The 21,256-nt window shown below is 47.2% G+C and overlaps 1 protein-coding gene across 4 annotated transcripts in view; it reads left to right on the top strand.

Annotated features, from left to right (window-relative positions):
* LOC124011081 (transcriptional regulator ATRX-like) overlaps window positions 1-19,861 on the top strand; it is a 43,704-nt gene extending 23,843 nt beyond the window's left edge. For 3 of the 4 annotated variants that reach the window (XM_046324072.1, XM_046324073.1, XM_046324071.1), the window contains exons 14-22: window positions 107-176; window positions 5,015-5,136; window positions 5,363-5,595; window positions 13,224-13,409; window positions 14,291-14,432; window positions 16,600-16,709; window positions 18,178-18,324; window positions 19,299-19,476; window positions 19,562-19,861. In XM_046324072.1, the coding sequence (XP_046180028.1) occupies window positions 107-176; window positions 5,015-5,136; window positions 5,363-5,595; window positions 13,224-13,409; window positions 14,291-14,432; window positions 16,600-16,709; window positions 18,178-18,324; window positions 19,299-19,476; window positions 19,562-19,758 (1,385 nt within the window). In that variant the 3' untranslated portion in view covers window positions 19,759-19,861. Of the gene's footprint in view, window positions 1-106; window positions 177-5,014; window positions 5,137-5,362; window positions 5,596-13,223; window positions 13,410-14,290; window positions 14,433-16,599; window positions 16,710-17,883; window positions 18,138-18,177; window positions 18,325-19,298; window positions 19,477-19,561 lie in introns of those variants that run through there. The other variant, XM_046324074.1, reaches the window with a different exon arrangement.
* The last annotated feature ends 1,395 nt before the right edge of the window (window positions 19,862-21,256 follow it).

Raw genomic sequence — 21,256 nt, 5'->3', positions numbered from 1 at the left:
AGTATCCTAGTTTATCTGAAGTGGAAAATGTAGCTGATTGACTGACGTCCGTCTCTTATGGGAAAACATGGTCTCTAACCCCTGACCCTTCTCTGTGTGTCTGAAGGAGATGAAGGTAACCATGACGCTTCTCAGATGGGCGATGAGGAGGACGATGATGATGAGCCTGAGAACAGGTATTTAAAAGTATTTTAATTCAAGACAAACCAAATATGTCCTGAACTGCATGCTTCTCAACCAGCTGACGAACAGCCTTCAATCCTTTTTCTTATTTCCTTTACTTACTTATGGGATGGCTGTGTGTGATTGGATTGGTCAGTTGACCCCTGGGGGTTGAAGTTGAGAGGTTAACCCTCATTACTTACTTGTGTGATTGGATTGGTCAGTTGACCCCTGGGGGTTGAAGTTGAGAGGTTAACCCTCATTACTTACTTATGGGATGGCTGCTGTTTTACAGGTTGTGTTATTTTGTGTTTTTTTCACATAATGTTGCTGCTACTTTCTCTTATGATCGAAAAGAGCTTCTGGATATCAGAACAGCGATTACATTCCTCGACTGGACAAAGACTTTTTAATGAGTCCGATGCAAAGGATGTACTGCTTTTCCGAGAACGGCCCAAATCCTCATAATTCGTGTTTAAAAAAGATGTAGGTACAGGGGGTGGAGATCTGGGTGCCTTGTGAGAATTTGCCTGCGAGTGGTTAACCCGCCTCTACCATCCTTCCTATTGGCCAACGTGTAATCACTGGAGAATAAAGTGGATGAGCTCCGTTCAAGACTAGCCTACCAACGGGACATTCAAAACTGTAATATCTTATGTTTCACTGAGTCGTGGCTCAACGACGAGATGGATAATATACAGTTGGCTGTGTTTTCCGTGCATCGGCAGGACAGAATAGCTAAGCCCGGCAAGACGAGGGTGGTGTGTATTTGTCAACAGCTGGTGCAAGATGTCTAATATTAAAGAAGTATCGAAGTATTGCTCGCCTGAGGTAGAGCACCTCATGATAAGCTGTAGACCACACTATCTACCAAGAATTTTAATCTATATTTTTCGTAGCCGTTTATTTAACACCACAAACCGATGCTGGCACTAAGATTGCACTCAATGAGTTGCATAAGGCCAATAGCAAACAAGAATATGCTGGGCTCCTTGTGGCTGGGTACTTTAACCTGTTGGTACTAAGGGGCAGTATTTTCATTTTCGGAAAAATAACGTTCCCAAATTAAATGGGATATTTTGTCAGGACAATATGCATATAATTGACAGCTTAGGATAGAAAACACTCGAAAGTTTCCAAAACTGTAAAGATATTGTCTGTGAGTATAACAGAACTGATGTTGCAGGCGAAAGCCTGAGAAAAATCCAATCTGGAAGTGACTCATGTTTTGAAAGCCCTGCGTTCCGATGTGTCCCTATTGAGCTGTGAATGCCCTATCAACCAGGTTACACTTTCTACGTATTAAGGTGTCTATAGCATTGTGACGTAGTTTTACGCATTTATGTTGAAGAATACCCGTAGGCGGCTTCATTGCGCAAGTGGTCACATGATGCTCCCAGAGAAATTCTCGCATAAAATACAGAGGTAGCCATTACTCCAATCGTTTCTACTGAGAAACCAATTGTCCCGGTTGATATATTATCGAATAGATATTTGAAAAACACCTTGAGGATTGATTATAAACGACGTTTGTCATGTTTCTGTCAATATTATGGAGCTAATTTGGAATATTTTTCGGCGTTGTCGTGACCGCGATTTCTCAGCCAAACGGAGCTATTTCGCCTACAAAAATAATATTTTGGGAAATGTTTTCCTTGGCTATCTACCTGGGAGTCTCGTGAGTGAAAACATCCTAAGTTCAAAGGTAAACGATTTAATTTGATTGCTTTTCTGATTTTCGTGACAAGGTTGCCTGCTGCTAGCAAGGCATAATGCTATGCTAGGCTATCGATAAACTTACACAAATGCTTGTCTTGCTTTGGCTGTAAAGCATATTTTGACAATCTGAGATGACAGGGTGATTAACAAAAGGCTAAGCTGTGTTCCAATATATTTCACTTGTGATTTTCATGAATAGGAATATTTTCTAGGAAGATTTATGTCCGTTGCGTTATGCTAATTAGTGTCAGATGATGATAACGGTACCGTTCACGGGATGGGCGTCACTAGAGGTTAAACTCTAGACCACCTTTACTCCACATACAAAGCTCTCCCTCGCCCTCCATTTGGCAAATCTGACCATAATTCTATCTTCCCGATTCCTGCTTACAAGCAAAAACTAAAGCAGGAAGTACCAGTGACTCGCTCATTACGGTTAAGGTGACGCGAATGCTACGCTACAGGACTGTTTTCCAGGATTCATCCAATGGGATTGAGGAGTATACCAACTCAGTCATCGGCTTCATCAATAAGTGCATTGACGACGCCGTCCCCACAGTGACCGTACGTACATATCCCAACCAGAAGCCATGGATTACAGGCAACATCCGCACTGAGCTAAAGGGTAGAGCTGCCGCTTTCAAGGACACCTATATGAAATCCCGCTATGCCCTCAGACAAACCATCAAACACATAAAGCTTCAATACAGGACTAAGATTGAATCCAACTACACCGGCTCTGATACTCGTCGGATGTTGCAGGGCTTGCAAACAATTTACATCTACAGTGGGGAACCCAGCCACGATCTGCCCAGTGACGCGAGCCTACCAGACGGGCTTAACCTCTTGCTCCTACCTGACACGCAGGCGTCCCATCTAGACATCTGGAAATGCAAATGCGCTACGCTAAATGCTAATAGTATTAGTTAAAACTCAAACGTTCATTAAAATACACATGCAGGGTATTGAATTAAAGCTACACTTGTTGTGAATCCAGGCAACAATTCAGATTTTTAAAATGCTTTTCGGCGAAAGCATGAGAAGCTATTATCTGATAGCATGTAACACCCCAAAAGACCCGCAGGGGACGGACGTAAACAAAATAATTAGCATAGTCGGCGCTACACAAACCGCACAAATAAAATATAAAACATTCATTACCTTTGACCATCTTCTTTGTTGGCACTCCTAGATGTCCCATAAACATCACTATCGGGTCTTTTTTTTGATTAAATTGGTCCATATATAGCCTAGATATCGATCTATGAAGAATGTGTGATCAACGAAAAAAAATAGCGTTTCATAACGTAACGTCATTTTTTAAAATAAAAAAAGTTGACTATAAACTTTCACAAAACACTTCAAAATACTTTTGTAATGCAACTTTAGGTATTAGTAAACGTTAATAAGCGATCAAATTGATCACGAGGCGATGTATATTCTATAGGGGTACGTCTGGAAATAATGTCCGGGTAAATCTCAACCAAAATATCCGGTTGGAGACCTGAAGAAATGGGCTGTCTCTTCTTCGTTTGACCAAGAAACAAAGCCTAGGCAAATGACAAGACTGTTGACATCGTGTGGAAGCTGTAGGAATTGCAATCTCGGCTCCAGGTAATTTGCTTTCCCATAGACAATACATGCAAGTGGCGCATTGATATATTTTCCAATTTTCAGTGATCAGATTTTCCTGCGCTTTTCGATGAAACGCACGTTCTGTTATAGTCACAGCCGTGATTTAACCAGTTTTATAAACGTCTGAGTGTTTTCCATCCACACATAGTAATCATATGCATATACTATATTCCTGGCATGAGTAGCAGAACGCTGAAATGTTGCGCGATTTTTAACAGAATGTTCGAAAAAGTAGAGGGTCGACTTAAGAGGTTGATGCATTTTATGCTCTCTTCGTGGCAAGCAACACTGAAGCATGCATGAGAACACCAGCTGTTCCGGACGCCTGTGATCACGCTCTCCGTAGCCGATTTGAGCAAGACCTTTAAATGGGTCAACATTCACAAGGCTGCTGGGAAAGACGGATTATCACAACGTGTTCTCCGAGCACGCGCTGACCAACTGGCAAGTGTCTTCACTGACATTTTCAACTTTTCCCTGACCAAGCCTGTAATACCTACATGTTTCATGCAGATAGTAGATAGCACCATATTCCAAGTGCCCAAGAAAGCGAAGGTAACCTGTCTAAATGACTACCGCCCTTGTAGCACTCACGTCAGTAGCCATGAAGTGCTTTGAAAGGCTGTATTTACACTGCTGCTACACACTGTTTATTATCTATGTATAAACACTACCCCTACTTTCTGGTATACATCAACTAACCTGCACCCTGTATACAGCCTTGTTAGAATAACCTGCACCCTGCATATTGACTCGGTACCGGCACCCCCTGTATACAGCCTTGTTAGAATAACCTGCACCCTGCATACAGCCTTGTTAGAATAACCTGCACCCTGTATACAGCCTTGTTAGAATAACCTGCACCCTGCATACAGCCTTGTTAGAATACCCTGCACCCTGTATACAGCCTTGTTAGAATAACCTGCACCCTGCATATTGACTCGGTATCGGCACCCCCTGTATACAGCCTTGTTAGAATTGTTTTTTTTTATAGTAAATATCTTAACTCTATGTCTTGAATTGCATTGTTTGTTAAGTAAGCATTTCACTAAGGTCTACTACACCTGTTGTATTCAGCATTTCACTGTGAGGTCTACTACACCTGTTGTATTCAGCATTTCACTGTGAGGTCTACTACACCTGTTGTATTCAGCATTTCACTGTGAGGTCTACTACACCTGTTGTATTCAGCATTTCACTGTGAGGTCTACTACACCTGTTGTATTCAGCATTTCACTGTGAGGTCTACTACACCTGTTGTATTCAGCATTTCACTGTAAGGTCTACTACACCTGTTGTATTCAGCATTTCACTGTAAGCTCTACTACACCTGTTGTATTCAGCATTTCACTGTAAGGTCTACTACACCTGTTGTATTCAGCATTTCACTGTGAGGTCTACTACACCTGTTGTATTCAGCATTTCACTAGGGTCTACTACACCTGTTGTATTCGGAGCATGTGACAAATAACATTGATTTAAATGTCTTCCTCAATAGAATTGCCAAGAAGATGCTGGCCCAGATCAAGGCTAACTACTCTTCTGGAGCAGAGGAGGGCTCTGACGAGGACGGAGAAGAGAACGAACAGAAGAAGGAGACCAAGAGGACCAGACGGAAAGGTACGAGGGCTGTCTGGCTGGCTGGCCTGGTTTCTAGCTGGCCTGGTCTGTCTAGGCCTGTGTATTAACACCTTTGGAACAGAATGAAAGTCCTACTCTGCAAACTGTTTTCAATCAACTCTACCTCCCGCCTTTCTCTCTATCCTCCTCTTCCTCCCTCTCCTCTTTTTCTCCTTCTCCCCTCTCCCTGTCTTCTCCTCCCCTCTTCCTCCCTCCACCTCTCCAGTGGTTAGTGATGACTCAGCAGACTCAGACTTTAAGGAGTCAGCTAGCAGCAGTGAGTCAGGAGTTAGTGAGGAGATCAGTGAGAATGAATCGTGGTCAGAGGAGGAGTCGGAGAAGGAAGGCAGTAGACACAGGAGGACCACGCGCTCCTCCGTGAAGAAGGAGGAGAGGAGCTACTCCCAGAAGAAGAAACGGCGCCGCATCAAGACCCAGGATTCTTCATCTGACGACAAGGTATAAGGAGGCAGGGTAGCCTAGTGGTTAGAGTGGAGGGGTGGCAGGGTAGTCTAGTGGTTAGAGTGGAGGTGTGGCAGGGTAGCCTAGTGGTTAGAGTGGCAGGGGATGCAGGGTAGCCTAGTGGTTAGAGTGGAGGAGTGGCAGGGTAGCCTAGTGGTTAGAGTGGAGGGGTGGCAGGGTAGCCTAGTGGTTAGAGTGGAGGGGTGGCAGGGTAGCCTAGTGGTTAGAGTGGAGGGGCGGCAGGGTAGCCTAGTGGTTAGAGTGGAGGGGCGGCAGGGTAGCCTAGTGGTTAGAGTGGAGGGGTGGCAGGGTAGCCTAGTGGTTAGAGTGGCAGGGTAGCCTAGTGGTTAGAGTGGAGGGGGTGGCAGGGTAGCCTAGTGGTTAGAGTGGCAGGGTAGCCTAGTGGTTAGAGTGGAGGGGTGGCAGGGTAGCCTAGTGGTTAGAGTGGCAGGGGTGGCAGGGTAGCCTAGTGGTTAGAGTGGGAGGGGTGGCAGGGTAGCCTAGTGGTTAGAGTGGAGGGGCGGCAGGGTAGCCTAGTGGTTAGAGTGGAGGGGCGGCAGGGTATTATTATTATAGTCTAGTGGTTAGAGTGGAGGGGTGGCAGGGTAGCCTAGTGGTTCGAGTGGAGGGGTGGCAGGGTAGCCTAGTGGTTAGAGTGTAGAGGTGGCAGGTAGCCTAGTGGTTAGAGTGGCAGGGTAGCCTAGTGGTTACATTTACATTACATTTAAGTCATTTAGCAGACGCTCTTATCCAGAGCGACTTACAAATTGGTGCATTCACCTTATGACATCCAGTGGAACAGTCACTTTACAATAGTGCATCTAAAACTTAAGGGGGGGTGAGAGGGATTACTTATCCTATCCTAGGTATTCCTTAAAGAGGTGGGGTTTCAGGTGTCTCCGGAAGGTGGTGATTGACTCCGCTGTCCTGGCGTCGTGAGGGAGTTTGTTCCACCATTGGGGGGCCAGGGCAGCGAACAGTTTTGACTGGGCTGAGCGGGAGCTGTACTTCCTCAGTGGTAGGGAGGCGAGCAGGCCAGAGGTGGATGAACGCAGTGCCCTTGTTTGGGTGTAGGGCCTGATCAGAGCCTGGAGGCACTGAGGTGCCGTTCCCCTCACAGCTCCGTAGGCAAGCACCATGGTCTTGTAGCGGATGCGAGCTTCAACTGGAAGCCAGTGGAGAGAACGGAGGAGCGGGGTGACGTGAGAGAACTTGGGAAGGTTGAACACCAGACGGGCTGCGGCGTTCTGGATGAGTTGAAGGGGTTTAATGGCACAGGCAGGGAGCCCAGCCAACAGCGAGTTGCAGTAATCCAGACGGGAGATGACAAGTGCCTGGATTAGGACCTGCGCCGCTTCCTGTGTGAGGCAGGGTCGTACTCTGCGGATGTTGTAGAGCATGAACCTACAGGAACGGGCCACCGCCTTGATGTTGGTTGAGAACGACAGGGTGTTGTCCAGGATCACGCCAAGGTTCTTGGCGCTCAGGGAGGAGGACACAATGGAGTTGTCAACCGTGATGGCGAGATCATGGAACGGGCAGTCCTTCCCCGGGAGGAAGAGCAGCTCCGTCTTGCCGAGGTTCAGCTTGAGGTGGTGATCCGTCATCCACACTGATATGTCTGCCAGACATGCAGAGATGCGATTCGCCACCTGGTCATCAGAAGGGGGAAAGGAGAAGATTAATTGTGTGTCGTCTGCATAGCAATGATAAGAGAGACCATGTGAGGTTATGACAGAGCCAAGTGACTTGGTGTATAGCGAGAATAGGAGAGGGCCAAGAACAGAGCCCTGGGGGACACCAGTGGTGAGAGCGCGTGGTGAGGAGACAGATTCTCGCCACGCCACCTGGTAGGAGCGACCTGTCAGGTAGGACGCAATCCAAGCGTGGGCCGCGCCGGAGATGCCCAACTCGGAGAGGGTGGAGAGGAGGATCTGATGGTTCACAGTATCGAAGGCAGCCGATAGATCTAGAAGGATGAGAGCAGAGGAGAGAGAGTTAGCTTTAGCAGTGCGGAGCGCCTCCGTGATACAGAGGAGAGCAGTCTCAGTTGAATGACTAGTCTTGAAACCTGACTGATTTGTATCAAGAAGGTCATTCAGAGAGAGATAGCGGGAGAGCTGGCCAAGGATGGCACGTTCAAGAGTTTTGGAGAGAAAAGAAAGAAGGGATACTGGTCTGTAATTGTTGACATCGGAGGGATCGAGTGTAGGTTTTTTCAGAAGGGGTGCAACTCTCGCTCTCTTGAAGACGGAAGGAACGTAGCCAGCGGTCAGGGATGAGTTGATGAGCGAGGTGAGGTAAGGGAGAAGGTCTCCGGAAATGGTCTGGAGAAGAGAGGAGGGGATAGGGTCAAGCGGGCAGGTTGTTGGGCGGCCGGCCGTCACAAGACGCGAGATTTCATCTGGAGAGAGAGGGGAGAAAGAGGTCAGAGCACAGGGTAGGGCAGTGTGAGCAGAACCAGCGGTGTCGTTTGACTTAGCAAACGAGGATCGGATGTCGTCGACCTTCTTTTCAAAATGATTGACGAAGTCATCTGCAGAGAGGGAGGAGGGGGAGGAGGATTCAGGAGGGAGGAGAAGGTGGCAAAGAGCTTCCTAGGGTTAGAGGCAGATGCTTGGAATTTAGCGTGGTAGAAAGTGGCTTTAGCAGCAGAGACAGAGGAGGAAAATGTAGAGAGGAGGGAGTGAAAGGATGCCAGGTCCGCAGGGAGGCGAGTTTTCCTCCATTTCCGCTCGGCTGCCCGGAGCCCTGTTCTGTGAGCTCGCAATGAGTCATCGAGCCACGGAGCGGGAGGGGAGGACCGAGCCGGCCTGGAGGATAGGGGACATAGAGAGTCAAGGGATGCAGAGAGGGAGGAGAGGAGGGTTGAGGAGGCAGAATCAGGAGATAGGTGGGAGAAGGTTTGAGCGGAGGGAAGAGATGATAGGATGGAAGAGGAGAGAGTAGCGGGGAGAGAGAGCGAAGGTTGGGACGGCGCGATACCATCCGAGTAGGGGCAGTGTGGGAGGTGTTGGATGAGAGCGAGAGGGAAAAGGATACAAGGTAGTGGTCGGAGACTTGGAGGGGAGTTGCAATGAGGTTAGTGGAAGAACAGCATCTAGTAAAGATGAGGTCGAGCGTATTGCCTGCCTTGTGAGTAGGGGGGGAAGGTGAGAGGGTGATGTCAAAAGAGGAGAGGAGTGGAAAGAAGGAGGCAGAGAGGAAAGAGTCAAAGGTAGACGTGGGGAGGTTAAAGTCTCCCAGAACTGTGAGAGGTGAGCCGTCCTCAGGAAAGGAGCTTATCAAGGCATCAAGCTCATTGATGAACTCTCCGAGGGAACCTGGAGGGCGATAAATGATAAGGATGTTAAGCTTGAAAGGGCTAGTAACTGTGACAGCATGGAATTCAAAGGAGGCGATAGACAGATGGGTAAGGGGAGAAAGAGAGAATGACCACTTGGGAGAGATGAGGATCCCGGTGCCACCACCCCGCTGACCAGACGCTCTCGGGGTGTGCGAGAACACGTGGGCGGACGAAGAGAGAGCAGTAGGAGTAGCAGTGTTGTCTGTGGTGATCCATGTTTCCGTCAGTGCCAAGAAGTCGAGGGACTGGAGGGAGGCATAGGCTGAGATGAACTCTGCCTTGTTGACCGCAGATTGGCAGTTCCAGAGGCTACCGGAGACCTGGAACTCCACGTGGGTCGTGCGCGCTGGGACCACCAGAGTAGGGTGGCCGCGGCCACGCGGTGTGGAGCGTTTGTATGGTCTGTGCAGAGAGGAGAGAACAGGGATAAACAGACACATAGTTGACAGGCTACAGAAGAGGCTACGCTAATGCAAAGGAGATTGGAATGACAAGTGGACTACACGTCTCGAATGTTCAGAAAGTTAAGCTACGTAGCAAGAATCTTATTGACTAAAATGATTAAAATGATACAGTACTGCTGAAGTAGGCCAGCTGGCAGTGGGTGCGTTGTTGACACTACACTAATCAAGTCGTTCCGTTGAGTGAAATAGTTTCTGCAGTGTTGCTATTCGGGGGCTAGCTGGCTAGCTAGCAGTGTTGTTTATGTTACGTTGCGTTAAAAGAACGACAATAGCTGGCTAGCGAACCTAGAAAATCGCTCTAGACTACACAATTATCTTTGATACAAAGACGGCTATGTAGCTAGCTATGTAGCTAGCTACGATCAAACAAATCAAACCGTTGTACTGTAATGAAATGAAGTGAAAATGTGATACTACCTGTGAATGCGACCGGGTTGTGAGTATATATGTATTTACGTACAGATACTGACATTGTGCTTGTCTTTAACATCTCCAGGCGATGTTACCTAGGTACGTGTTTCTTATTACAGAGTAGTTGAACAGTTGTTGCTGCCGGCAGGGATAACGCTATACACTAATTAACAGTAGCTACTAACCGGCGCACTGCAGAATCGTTGCAATTTGATTCTCAACCTCCTCCAAAGCTCTCAGTCGGTCATTCGCCATCACTTTCACTCACTGGGAGTAATACAATCAGAGAAACGAATCTTCACAGAAACGGCTACGGCACAATATCGTAGCTAACAGTTCGTTAACTCAATGCATTAATCCAAAATGCTGCCAAACTCATTCGTGTCAAAACTACACACTAAAGAAAGCGAACATCATCGTGGTTAGAGTGGATGGGTGGCAGGGTAGCCTAGTGGTTAGAGTGGAGGGGTGGCAGGGTAGCCTAGTGGTTAGAGTGGAGGGGTGGCAGGGTAGCCTAGTGGTTAGAGTGGCAGGGGTGGCAGGGTAGCCTAGTGGTTAGAGTGGAGGGGCGGCAGGGTAGCCTAGTGGTTAGAGTGGAGGGGCGGCAGGGTAGCCTAGTGGTTAGAGTGGAGGGGCGGCAGGGTAGCCTAGTGGTTAGAGTGGAGGTGTGGCAGGGTAGCCTAGTGGTTAGAGTGGAGGTGTGGCAGGGTAGCCTAGTGGTTAGAGTGGCAGGGGTGGCAGGGTAGCCTAGTGGTTAGAGTGGCAGGGGTGGCAGGGTAGCCTAGTGGTTAGAGTGGAGGGGTGGCAGGGTAGCCTAGTGGTTAGAGTGGAGGGGCGGCATGGTAGCCTAGTGGTTAGAGTGGAGGGGCGGCAGGGTAGCCTAGTGGTTAGAGTGGAGGGGTGGCAGGGTAGCCTAGTGGTTAGAGTGACAGGGTAGCCTAGTGGTTAGAGTGGAGGGGCGGCATGGTAGCCTAGTGGTTAGAGTGGAGGGGCGGCAGGGTAGGCTAGTGGTTAGAGTGGAGGGGCGGCAGGGTAGCCTAGTGGTTAGAGTGGAGGAGTGGCAGGGTAGCCAAGTGGTTAGAGTGGCAGGGTAGCCTAGTGGTTAGAGTGGCAGGTTAGCCTAGTGGTTAGAGTGGAGGAGCGGCATGGTAGCCTAGTGGTTAGAGTGGAGGGGTGGCAGGGTAGCCAAGTGGTTAGAGTGGCAGGGTAGCCTAGTGGTTAGAGTGGAGGGGCGGCAGGGTAGCCTAGTGGTTAGAGTGGCAGGGTAGCCTAGTGGTTAGAGTGGAGGGGCGGCAGGGTAGCCTAGTGGTTAGAGTGGAGGGGCGGCAGGGTAGCCTAGTGGTTAGAGTGGAGGGGCGGCAGGGTAGCCTAGTGGTTAGAGTGGAGGTGTGGCAGGGTAGCCTAGTGGTTAGAGTGGCAGGGGTGGCAGGGTAGCCTAGTGGTTAGAGTGGAGGGGTGGCAGGGTAGCCTAGTGGTTAGAGTGGAGGGGTGGCAGGGTAGCCTAGTGGTTAGAGTGGAGGGGCGGCATGGTAGCCTAGTGGTTAGAGTGGAGGGGTGGCAGGGTAGCCTAGTGGTTAGAGTGGCAGGGTAGCCTAGTGGTTAGAGTGGAGGGGCGGCATGGTAGCCTAGTGGTTAGAGTGGAGGGGTGGCAGGGTAGCCTAGTGGTTAGAGTGGAGGGGTGGCAGGGTAGCCTAGTGGTTAGAGTGACAGGGTAGCCTAGTGGTTAGAGTGGAGGGGCGGCATGGTAGCCTAGTGGTTAGAGTGGAGGGGCGGCATGGTAGCCTAGTGGTTAGAGTGGAGGGGCGGCAGGGTAGGCTAGTGGTTAGAGTGGAGGGGCGGCAGGGTAGCCTAGTGGTTAGAGTGGAGGGGTGGCAGGGTAGCCAAGTGGTTAGAGTGGCAGGGTAGCCTAGTGGTTAGAGCATTGGACTAGTAACCGGAAGATTGCAAGTTCAAACCCCTGAGCTGACAAGGTACAAATCTGACCCTGAACAGGCAGTTAACCCACTGTTCCCAGGCCATCATTGCAAATAGGAATTTGTTCTTAACTGACTTGCCTGGTTAAATAAAGGTAAAATAAAATAAATAGGGAAGGAGAAGATTTTCTCCTTACTCCTGTCACGGCTCCTCATATGGCATTTTGATTTGACATGGGATTCATTAGATAGACGCCGACGTTACATGACAAATAATGCTATTTGGCCCAATGCTCACATGCTTCAAATCACTCAATAAAAGACCAAAGTCATGAACATTCTAGAAGACAAAAAAAAAGGGTTGGCCGTTTCCTGTTTTGGTACTGAGGAGTCCTGCTCCAGTTGACTGAAAACAACGTGTTCTTTTAAAGTGCAGTCAAAGGTCAAAACCAAAAAGGATGCAAACTGGCAACAGATCGATGAAGCAGCAAATCAGTTGAGGAAGGAAGAGTGTGTGTGGGGAGGCGTGTTTCCACTGTCGGTAAGCACAAAATAGTGGACCCATCTGAGCATGTCAGGGCCCTGGACTAGTGGGAGTGGAAGCTCTGTCTGTGGGGGGAGACCTGAGGCAAGGCTCTGTGGGGAATGAGGGGGAGACCTGAGGCAAGGCTGTCTGTGGGGAATGAGGGGAGACCTGCAGCCAGGAGGCATGGCTGTCTGTGGGGAATGAGGGGGAGACCTGCAGCCAGGAGGCAAGGCTGTCTGTGGGGAATGAGGGGGAGACCTGAGGCAAGGCTGTCTGTGGGGAATGAGGGGGAGACCTGAAGCAAGGCTGTCTGTGGGGAATGAGGGGGAGACCTGCAGCCAGGAGGCAAGGCTGTCTGTGGGGAATGAGGGGGAGACCTGAGGCAAGGCTGTCTGTGGGGAATGAGGGGGGAGACCTGAGGCAAGGCTGTCTGTGGGGAATGAGGGGGGAGACAAGGAGGGGGGAGGCAAGGAGGCAAGGCTGGCCAGCAACAAACAGAGAGTGTTTAAATCCTCTATGTGCACTTCAAGATCACAGCTAGAATATCCAAACAGAGAAAATAGCTTTCATGCAAGAGATCTAAGTTATAGGTACAACAATTCAAACTGGAGAATTCCCTGTGGTTTTAAACTCATGTGTGCATTCATGAAGATTTGATTTAAAAACGAACAAAACAGGTTCATACCTGGAGGAGCAGAGAGAGAGAGGTGATTAGTGACAGTTTAAATACTCTGATCCCAGGTGACTCCAATCACTAACGACCCTCCTCTACCTGCAGGAGGAACCTCCCCTGCAATGCAGATGAGGAGCCATGGCACTCCTAAACAATTGAAAATTTGGTCTGGAATTCATTGATTGGTTAATGTTTGATTGTTACCACATCATTGGTCACAATGTGTGATTGGATTGGTCAGTTGACCCCTGGGGGTTGAAGTTGAGAGGTTAACCCTCATTCTCTCCTCCAGAGCGGGTCAGGAGAGGACGGCTCGGCGAAGGAGGATGGAGACACTCCTAAAGGACAGAGGAAGAAGATCAGAAAAATCCTCAAGTACGACGAGCTGAGGACGGAAACGAGGGATGCCCTGAAGGAGGAGGAGGAGAGGAGGAGACGCATCGCTGAGAGGGAACAGCTCAGGGAGAAACTCAGAGAGGTAAAAGTCAACTGTGTGTGCGCTGTTGTCATGGCATCTGCAAATGGGATGGAAATGAAGATGGACTCAGTCTATCAATGAGTCAACTACTCCTTCTGCCGATGGTTCGCTAAGGAGCCAGATGGATGTGTGGTCCATTGTGGTTCAGATAAGAGCATGGTATCAGCTATGCCATGTTTCCACGGTGATCACATAAATGTACTGAATAGAGTGGAAGTCGCTTAGCATTTCCTTAGTATTAAGGTTTGAATGCTTGTGGACTAGAAGATCAGCTGCCCTATACTCCTAGGAACACAACCTGTCCCAACCAGCAGAACAGTCTCTCAGCTGCCCTATACTCCTAGGAACATAACCTGTCCCAACCAGCAGAACAGTCTCTCAGCTGCCCTAAACTCCTAGGAACATAACCTGTCCCAACCAGCAGAACAGTCTCTCAGCTGCCCTATACTCCTAGGAACACAACCTGTCCCAACCAGCAGAACAGTCTCCCAGCTGCCCTATACTCCTAGGAACATAACCTGTTCCAACCAGCAGAACAGTCTCTCAGCTGCCCTATACTCCTTGGAACATAACCTGTCCCAACCAGCAGAACAGTCTCTCAGCTGCCCTATACTCCTTGGAACATAACCTGTCCCAACCAGCAGAACAGTCTCTCAGCTGCCCTATACTCCTAGGAACATAACCTGTCCCAACCAGCAGCACAGTCTCTCAGCTGCCCTATACTCCTAGGAACATAACCTGTCCCAACCAGCAGCACAGTCTCCCAGCAGCCCTATACGCCTAGGAACATAACCTGTCCTAACCAGCAGAATAAATGTATGTATTTGTATGTGCAGACTGTACTGCTTTTAGACTAGACTCTACATGTCCCTCCCGACCAGGTACTCGTGGTGGAGGAGGCGTCCACCGTGGCTTGTCCAATCACAACCAAGCGGGTGCTGGATGAAGACGAGGAGACCAAGGAGCCCATGGTGCAGGTTCACCGCAATCTGGTCACGAAGCTCAAACCACACCAGGTCGACGGTGAGAGACATGTTGTTGTAGTAGTGGAGCCCATGGTGAAGGTGTAGTAGTAGTAGTAGTAGTAGTAGTAGTAGTAGTAACATTAGTAGTAGTAGCAGTAGTAGTAGCAGTAGTAGTAGTAGTAACAGTAGTAACAGTAGCAGTAGCAGTAGTAGTAGCAGTAGTAGTAGTAGCAGTAGTAGTAGCAGTAGTAGCAGTAGTAGTAACAGTAGCAGTAGTAGTAGTAGTAGCAGTAGTAGTAACAGTAGCAGTAGTAGTAACAGTAGCAGTAGTAGTAGTAACAGTAGTAGTAACAGTAGCAGTAGTAGTAACAGTAGCAGTAGTAGTAACAGTAGCAGTAGTAGTAGTAGTAGTAGTAGTAGTAACAGTAGTAGTAACAGCAGTAGTAGTAGCAGCAGTAGTAGCAACAGTAGTAGTAGCAGTAGTAGTAGCAGTAGAGCCCATGGTGTAGTAGCAGTAGTAGTAGCAGTAGTAGTAGTAGCAGCAGTAGTAGCAGTAGTAGTAGCAGTAGTAGCAGCAGTAGTAGTAGCAGTAGTAGTAGTAACAGTAGTAGTAGCAGTAGAGCCCATGGTGAAGTAGTAGTAGTAGTAATAGTAGTAGTAGTAGTAGTAGTAACAGTAGTAGTAGCAGTAGAGCCCGTGGTGAAGTAGTAGTAGTAGTAACAGTAGCAGTAGTAGTAACAGTAGTAGTAACAGTAGTAGTAGTACTAACAGTAGTAGTAGTACTAACAGTAGTAGTAGTACTAACAGTAGTAGTAGTAGTAACAGTAGTAGTAGTAGTAGTAGTAACAGTAGTAGTAGTAGTAGTAACAGTAGTAGTAGTAACAGTAGTAGTAGTGGTAACAGTAGTAGCAGCAGTAGTAGTAGTAGTAGTAGTAGTAGTAGTAACAGTAGTAGTAGTAACAGTAGTAGCAGCAGTAGCAGCAGTAGTAGTAGCAGTAGTAGTAGTAGTAGTAGTAGTAGTAACAGTAGTAGTAGTAGCAGCAGTAGCAGCAGTAGTAACAGTAGTAACAGTAGTAACAGTAGTAGTAGTAGCAGTAGTAGTAGTAGTAGCAGTAGTAGTAGTAAAAGTAGTAGTAACAGTAGTAGTAGTAACAGTAGTAGCAGCAGTAGTAGCAGTAGTAACAGTAGTAGCAGCAGTAACAGTAGTAGCAGTAGTAGTAACAGTAGTAGTAGCAGTAACAGTAGTAGCAGTAGTAGTAACAGTAGTAGTAGCAGTAACAGTAGTAGCAGTAACAGTAGTAGTAGCAACAGTTGTAGTAACAGTAGTAGTAGTAGTAGTAGTAGTAGTAGCAGCAGCAGTAGTAGTAATAATAGTTGTAGTAGTAGTAGTTGTTGTAGTAGCAGTAGTAACAGTAGTAGTAGCAACAGTTGTAGTAACAGTAGTAGCAACAGTAGTAGTAGCAGTAACAGTAGCAGTAGTAGTAACAGTAGCAGTAGTAGTAACAGTAGTAGTAGTAGTAGCAACAGTAGTAGTAGTAGTAGTTGTTGTTGTATTAGCAGCAGTAGTAGTAACAGTAGTAACAGTAGTAGTAGTTGTTGTATTAGCAGCAGTAGTAGTAGTGGCAGTAGTAGTAGTAGCAGTAGTAGTAACAGTAGTAGTAACAGTAGCAGTAGCAGTAGTAGCAGCAGTAGTAACAGTAGTAGTAGTAGTAGTAACAGTAGTAGTAGCAGTAACAGTAGTAGTAGCAACAGAAGTAGTAGTAGTAGTAACAGTAGTAGTAGTAACAGTAGTAGTAGTTGTTGTATTAGCAGCAGTAGTAGTAGTGGCAGTAGTAGTAGTAGCAGTAGTAGTAGTAGCAGTAGTAGTAACAGTAGTAGTAACAGTAGTAGTAACAGTAGTAGTAGCAGTAGTAGCAGCAGTAGTAACAGTAGTAGTAACAGTAGTAGTAGTAGTAGTAACAGTAGTAGTAACAGTAGTAGCAGCAGTAACAGTTGTAGCAGCAGTAACAGTTGTAGCAGTTGTAGTAGAAACAGTAGTAGTAGTAGCAGTTGTAGTAGAAACAGTAGTAGTAACAGTAGTAGTATCAATGTTTGTCTTTTATCATTATGGTGAAAACAAGGGTGTTTTGTCTTTTACTCACTTATCAAATCAATGCCATGCTTCATGGGTTCAGTGCTGCCAACAATGGTAGGATTTCTGTAGTCTGAGCTTTCTGTCTCTCTAGGGGTCCAGTTCATGTGGGACTGTTGTTGTGAGTCGGTGAAGAAAACCAACAAGAACTCTGGTTCTGGATGTATCCTGGCTCACTGTATGGGCCTGGGAAAAACACTGCAGGTCTGTACCACTCATCCCTTTACCTGTGTCGTGGTAATTTCCTCTCTTACTAAACATTGAGAGAGCAAAGCACACAAGTCAGAGTTATATCATAAAGTCCATCTTTAATTATATATGAGCCTCAACATAGCCCTATTTGACTCAGATCAATTCAGTGTCTATAAATGAATTCTCTGAGAGTGCTTACAAAACAGTTCTTAGTATCATTTATAGCCAAGACACACCCATCTCAACTCACATGACGAAACATAGATCTTAGGAACATTACAAAGGAAGATTTACTTTACTTGAAAGAGGAGTGTCCCATAGCCAGACAGCATTAGCTATAAATTATCGTTCAGTTTGCTCTCTTTGACAAGGTTCTAATCTCGTTCATGGTACCACTTAGGACCAAAACATCGCAGGTCTGTACCACTCATTCCTTTACTTGTTTTTCTGGCCGGTAGACTGGGGTCTCTGGCCGGTAGACTCTGGTAGACTGGGGTCTCTGGCCGGTAGACTGGGGTCTCTGGCCGGTAGACTGGGGTCTCTGGCCGGTAGACTGGGGTCTCTGGCCGGTAGACTGGGGTCTCTGGCCGGTAGACTGGGGTCTCTGGCCGGTAGACTGGGGTCTCTGGCCGGTAGACTCTGGTAGACTGGGGTCTCTGGCCGGTAGACTCTGGTAGACTGGGGTCTCTGGCCGGTAGACTCTGGTAGACTGGGGTCTCTGGCCGGTAGACTCTGGTAGACTGGGGTCTCTGGCCGGTAGACTCTGGTAGACTGGGGTCTCTGGCCGGTAGACTCTGGTAGACTGGGGTCTCTGGCCGGTAGACTCTGGTAGACTGGGGTCTCTGGCCGGTAGACTCTGGTAGACTGGGGTCTCTGGCCGGTAGACTCTGGTAGACTGGGGTCTCTGGCCGGTAGACTCTGGTAGACTGGGGTCTCTGGCCGGTAGACTGGGGTCTCTGGCCGGTAGACTGGGGTCTCTGGCCTGTGGTCTCTGGCCGGTGGACTGGGGTCTCTGGCTTGGGGTCTCTGGCCGGTAGACTGGGGTCTCTGGCCGGTGGACTGGGGTCTCTGGCCGGTGGTCTTCCTATAGAACGGGATGTTTCTGGGTTGTGGGAGGAGCATAATGTTTCCCTCCAATCCCAACCATTTCTCTCATCTGACCCTCATTACGTACTTTGACCACTAGGTGGTAACCCTCCTCCACACACTACTGCTGTGTGACAAGTTAGACTTCTCTCTATGTGTATATATCTATACTGTATCTAACCCTGTTTATACCACTAGGTGGTAACCCTCCTCCACACACTACTGCTGTGTGACAAGTTAGACTTCTCTCTATGTGTATATATCTATACTGTATCTAACCCTGTTTATACCACTAGGTGGTAACCCTCCTCCACACACTACTGCTGTGTGACAAGTTAGACTTCTCTCTATGTGTATATATCTATACTGTATCTAACCCTGTTTATACCACTAGGTGGTAACCCTCCTCCACACACTACTGCTGTGTAAAAAGTTAGACTTCTCCACGGCTCTGATCGTCTGTCCTCTCAACACCGTTCTCAACTGGCTCAATGAGTTTGAGAAGTGGCAGTACGGCTTCAAGGACGAGGAGAGTTTAGAGGTACACACTTACTCTGATATACCTGTGTGTGTCTTTACTCTGTCTGTGTGTCTTTACTCTGTCTGTGTGTCTTTACTCTGTCTGTGTGTCTTTACTCTGTCTGTGTGTCTTTACTCTGTCTGTGTGTCTTTACTCTGTCTGTGTGTCTTTACTCTGTCTGTGTGTCTTTACTCTGTCTGTGTGTCTTTACTCTGTCTGTGTGTCTTTACTCTGTCTGTGTGTCTTTACGCTGTCTGTGTGTCTTTACGCTGTCTGTGTGTCTTTACGCTGTCTGTGTGTCTTTACGCTGTCTGTGTGTCTTTACACTGTCTGTGTCTTTACACTGTCTGTGTGTCTTTACACTGTCTGTGTGTCTTTACTCTGTCTGTGTGTCTTTACTCTGTCTGTGTGTCTTTACTCTGTCTGTGTGTCTTTACGCTGTCTGTGTCTTTACACTGTCTGTGTGTCTTTACTCTGTCTGTGTGTCTTTACGCTGTCTGTGTGTCTTTACGCTGTCTGTGTCTTTACACTGTCTGTGTGTCTTTACTCTGTCTGTGTGTCTTTACTCTGTCTGTGTGTCTTTACTCTGTCTGTGTGTCTTTACTCTGTCTGTGTGTCTTTACGCTGTCTGTGTCTTTACGCTGTCTGTGTCTTTACACTGTCTGTGTGTCTTTACTCTGTCTGTGTGTCTTTACGCTGTCTGTGTGTCTTTACGCTGTCTGTGTGTCTTTACTCTGTCTGTGTGTCTTTACTCTGTCTGTGTGTCTTTACGCTGTCTGTGTGTCTTTACGCTGTCTGTGTGTCTTTACGCTGTCTGTGTGTCTTTACGCTGTCTGTGTGTCTTTACGCTGTCTGTGTGTCTTTACGCTGTCTGTGTGTCTTTACTCTGTCTGTGTGTCTTTACTCTGTCTGTGTGTCTTTACTCTGTCTGTGTGTCTTTACGCTGTCTGTGTGTCTTTACGCTGTCTGTGTGTCTTTACGCTCTCTGTCACTAGGTGACGGAGCTGGCCACGGTGAAGCGTCCTCAGGAGAGAGCGTCTGCTCTGCAGCAGTGGCAGGAGGATGGAGGAATCATGATCATTGGCTATGAGATGTACCGTAACCTCACTCAGGGTAGAAACATCAAGAGCAAGAAACTCAAAGAGACCTTCCAGAAGACCCTGGTTGACCCAGGTAGGTAGAGGACACACACACATGGTTATTTCTTGTATCCAGTTTCTTCTCAACTCTCTCTGCTCTGTGTTGTCTCCCTCCCCAGGCCCAGATTTTGTGATCTGTGATGAGGGCCACATCTTGAAGAACGAGGCGTCGGACATCTCTAAAGCCATGAACTCCATCAAGACCCGACGGAGAGTGGTGCTCACCGGCACTCCACTGCAGAACAACCTCCTAGAGTGTATGTCCATTACTTCCTGTTATATCCAGACCGCTGGCCTACAGGACATTCGGAAATAATTCAGACCCCTGGACTTTTAACACATTACAGCCTTACTCTAAAAAAATGTTTTTTGAAAGCCCCCCCCCCCCTCATCATTCTACACATAATGACTAAGCAAAAAACAGGTTTAGAAATGTTTGTTAACCTCTTGCTCCTACCTGACACGCAGGCGTCCCATCTAGACATCTGGAAATGGAAATGCGCTACGCTAAATGATAATAGTATTAGTTAAAACTCAAACGTTCATTAAAATACACATGCAGGGTATTGAATTAAAGCTACACTTGTTGTGAATCCAGGCAACAATTCAGATTTTTAAAATGCTTTTCGGCGAAAGCATGAGAAGCTATTATCTGATAGCATGTAACACCCCAAAAGACCCGCAGGGGACGGACGTAAACAAAACAATTAGCATAGTCGGCGCTACACAAACCGCACAAATAAAATATAAAACATTCATTACCTTTGACCATCTTCTTTGTTGGCACTCCTAGATGTCCCATAATCACTATTGGGTCTTTTTTTCCGATTAAATCGGTCCATATATAGCCTAGATATCGATCTATGAAGAATGTGTGATAAACGAAAAAAAATGGCGTTTCATAACGTAACGTCATTGTTTAAAATTAAAAAAGTTGACGATAAACTTTCACAAAACACTTGGAAATACTTTTGTAATGCAACTTTAGGTATTAGTAAACGTTAATAAGCGATCAAATTGATCACGAAGCGATGTATATTCTATAGGGGTACGTCTGGAAATAATGTCCGGGTAAATCTCAACCAAAATATCCGGTCAGAGACCTGAAGAAATGGGCTGTCTCTTCTTCATTTGACCAAGAAACAAAGCCTAGGCAAATGACAAGACTGTTGACATCGTGTGGAAGCTGTAGGAATTGCAATCTCGGCTCCAGGTAATTTGCTTTCCCATAGACAATACATGCAAGTGGCGCATTGATATATTTTCCCATTTTTAGTGATCAGATTTTCCTGCGCTTTTCGATGAAACGCACGTTCTGTTATAGTCACAGCCGTGATTTAACCAGTTTTATAGACGTCTGAGTGTTTTCTATCCACACATACTAATCATATGCATATACTATATTCCTGGCATGAGCAGCAGGGCGCTGAAATGTTGCGCGATTTTTAACAGAATGTTCAAAAAAGTAGGGGGTAGGAGTAACAGGCTAATTCATAAAAAAATACAAAACTGAAAAATCACAAGTACATTTAGTATGCAGATCTTTTCCTCAGTACTTTGATGAAACACCTTTGGCAGCGATTACAGCCTCTGGTCTTCTTGGGTCTGACGCTACAAACTTGGCACACCTGTATTTGGGGAGTTTCTCCCATTCTTCTCTGCATATCCTCTTTGGTTGGTGGAGGGCCGAAAAGCCCTCCCAGGTCCACCCATGACTGTGCCCCTGCCCAGTCAAGTGAAATCCATGGATTAGGGCCTAATTAATTAATTTAAATTGACTGATTTTCTTTCTATCTCAGTAAAATATTAGAAAA

The sequence above is a fragment of the Oncorhynchus gorbuscha genome, linkage group LG23 (assembly GCF_021184085.1).
Source record: "Oncorhynchus gorbuscha isolate QuinsamMale2020 ecotype Even-year linkage group LG23, OgorEven_v1.0, whole genome shotgun sequence".
Classification (NCBI taxonomy): Eukaryota; Metazoa; Chordata; class Actinopteri; order Salmoniformes; family Salmonidae; genus Oncorhynchus; species Oncorhynchus gorbuscha.
The sequence above is the reverse complement of the archived record's forward strand: the minus strand, read 5'-3'. Positions and strand labels throughout refer to the sequence as shown.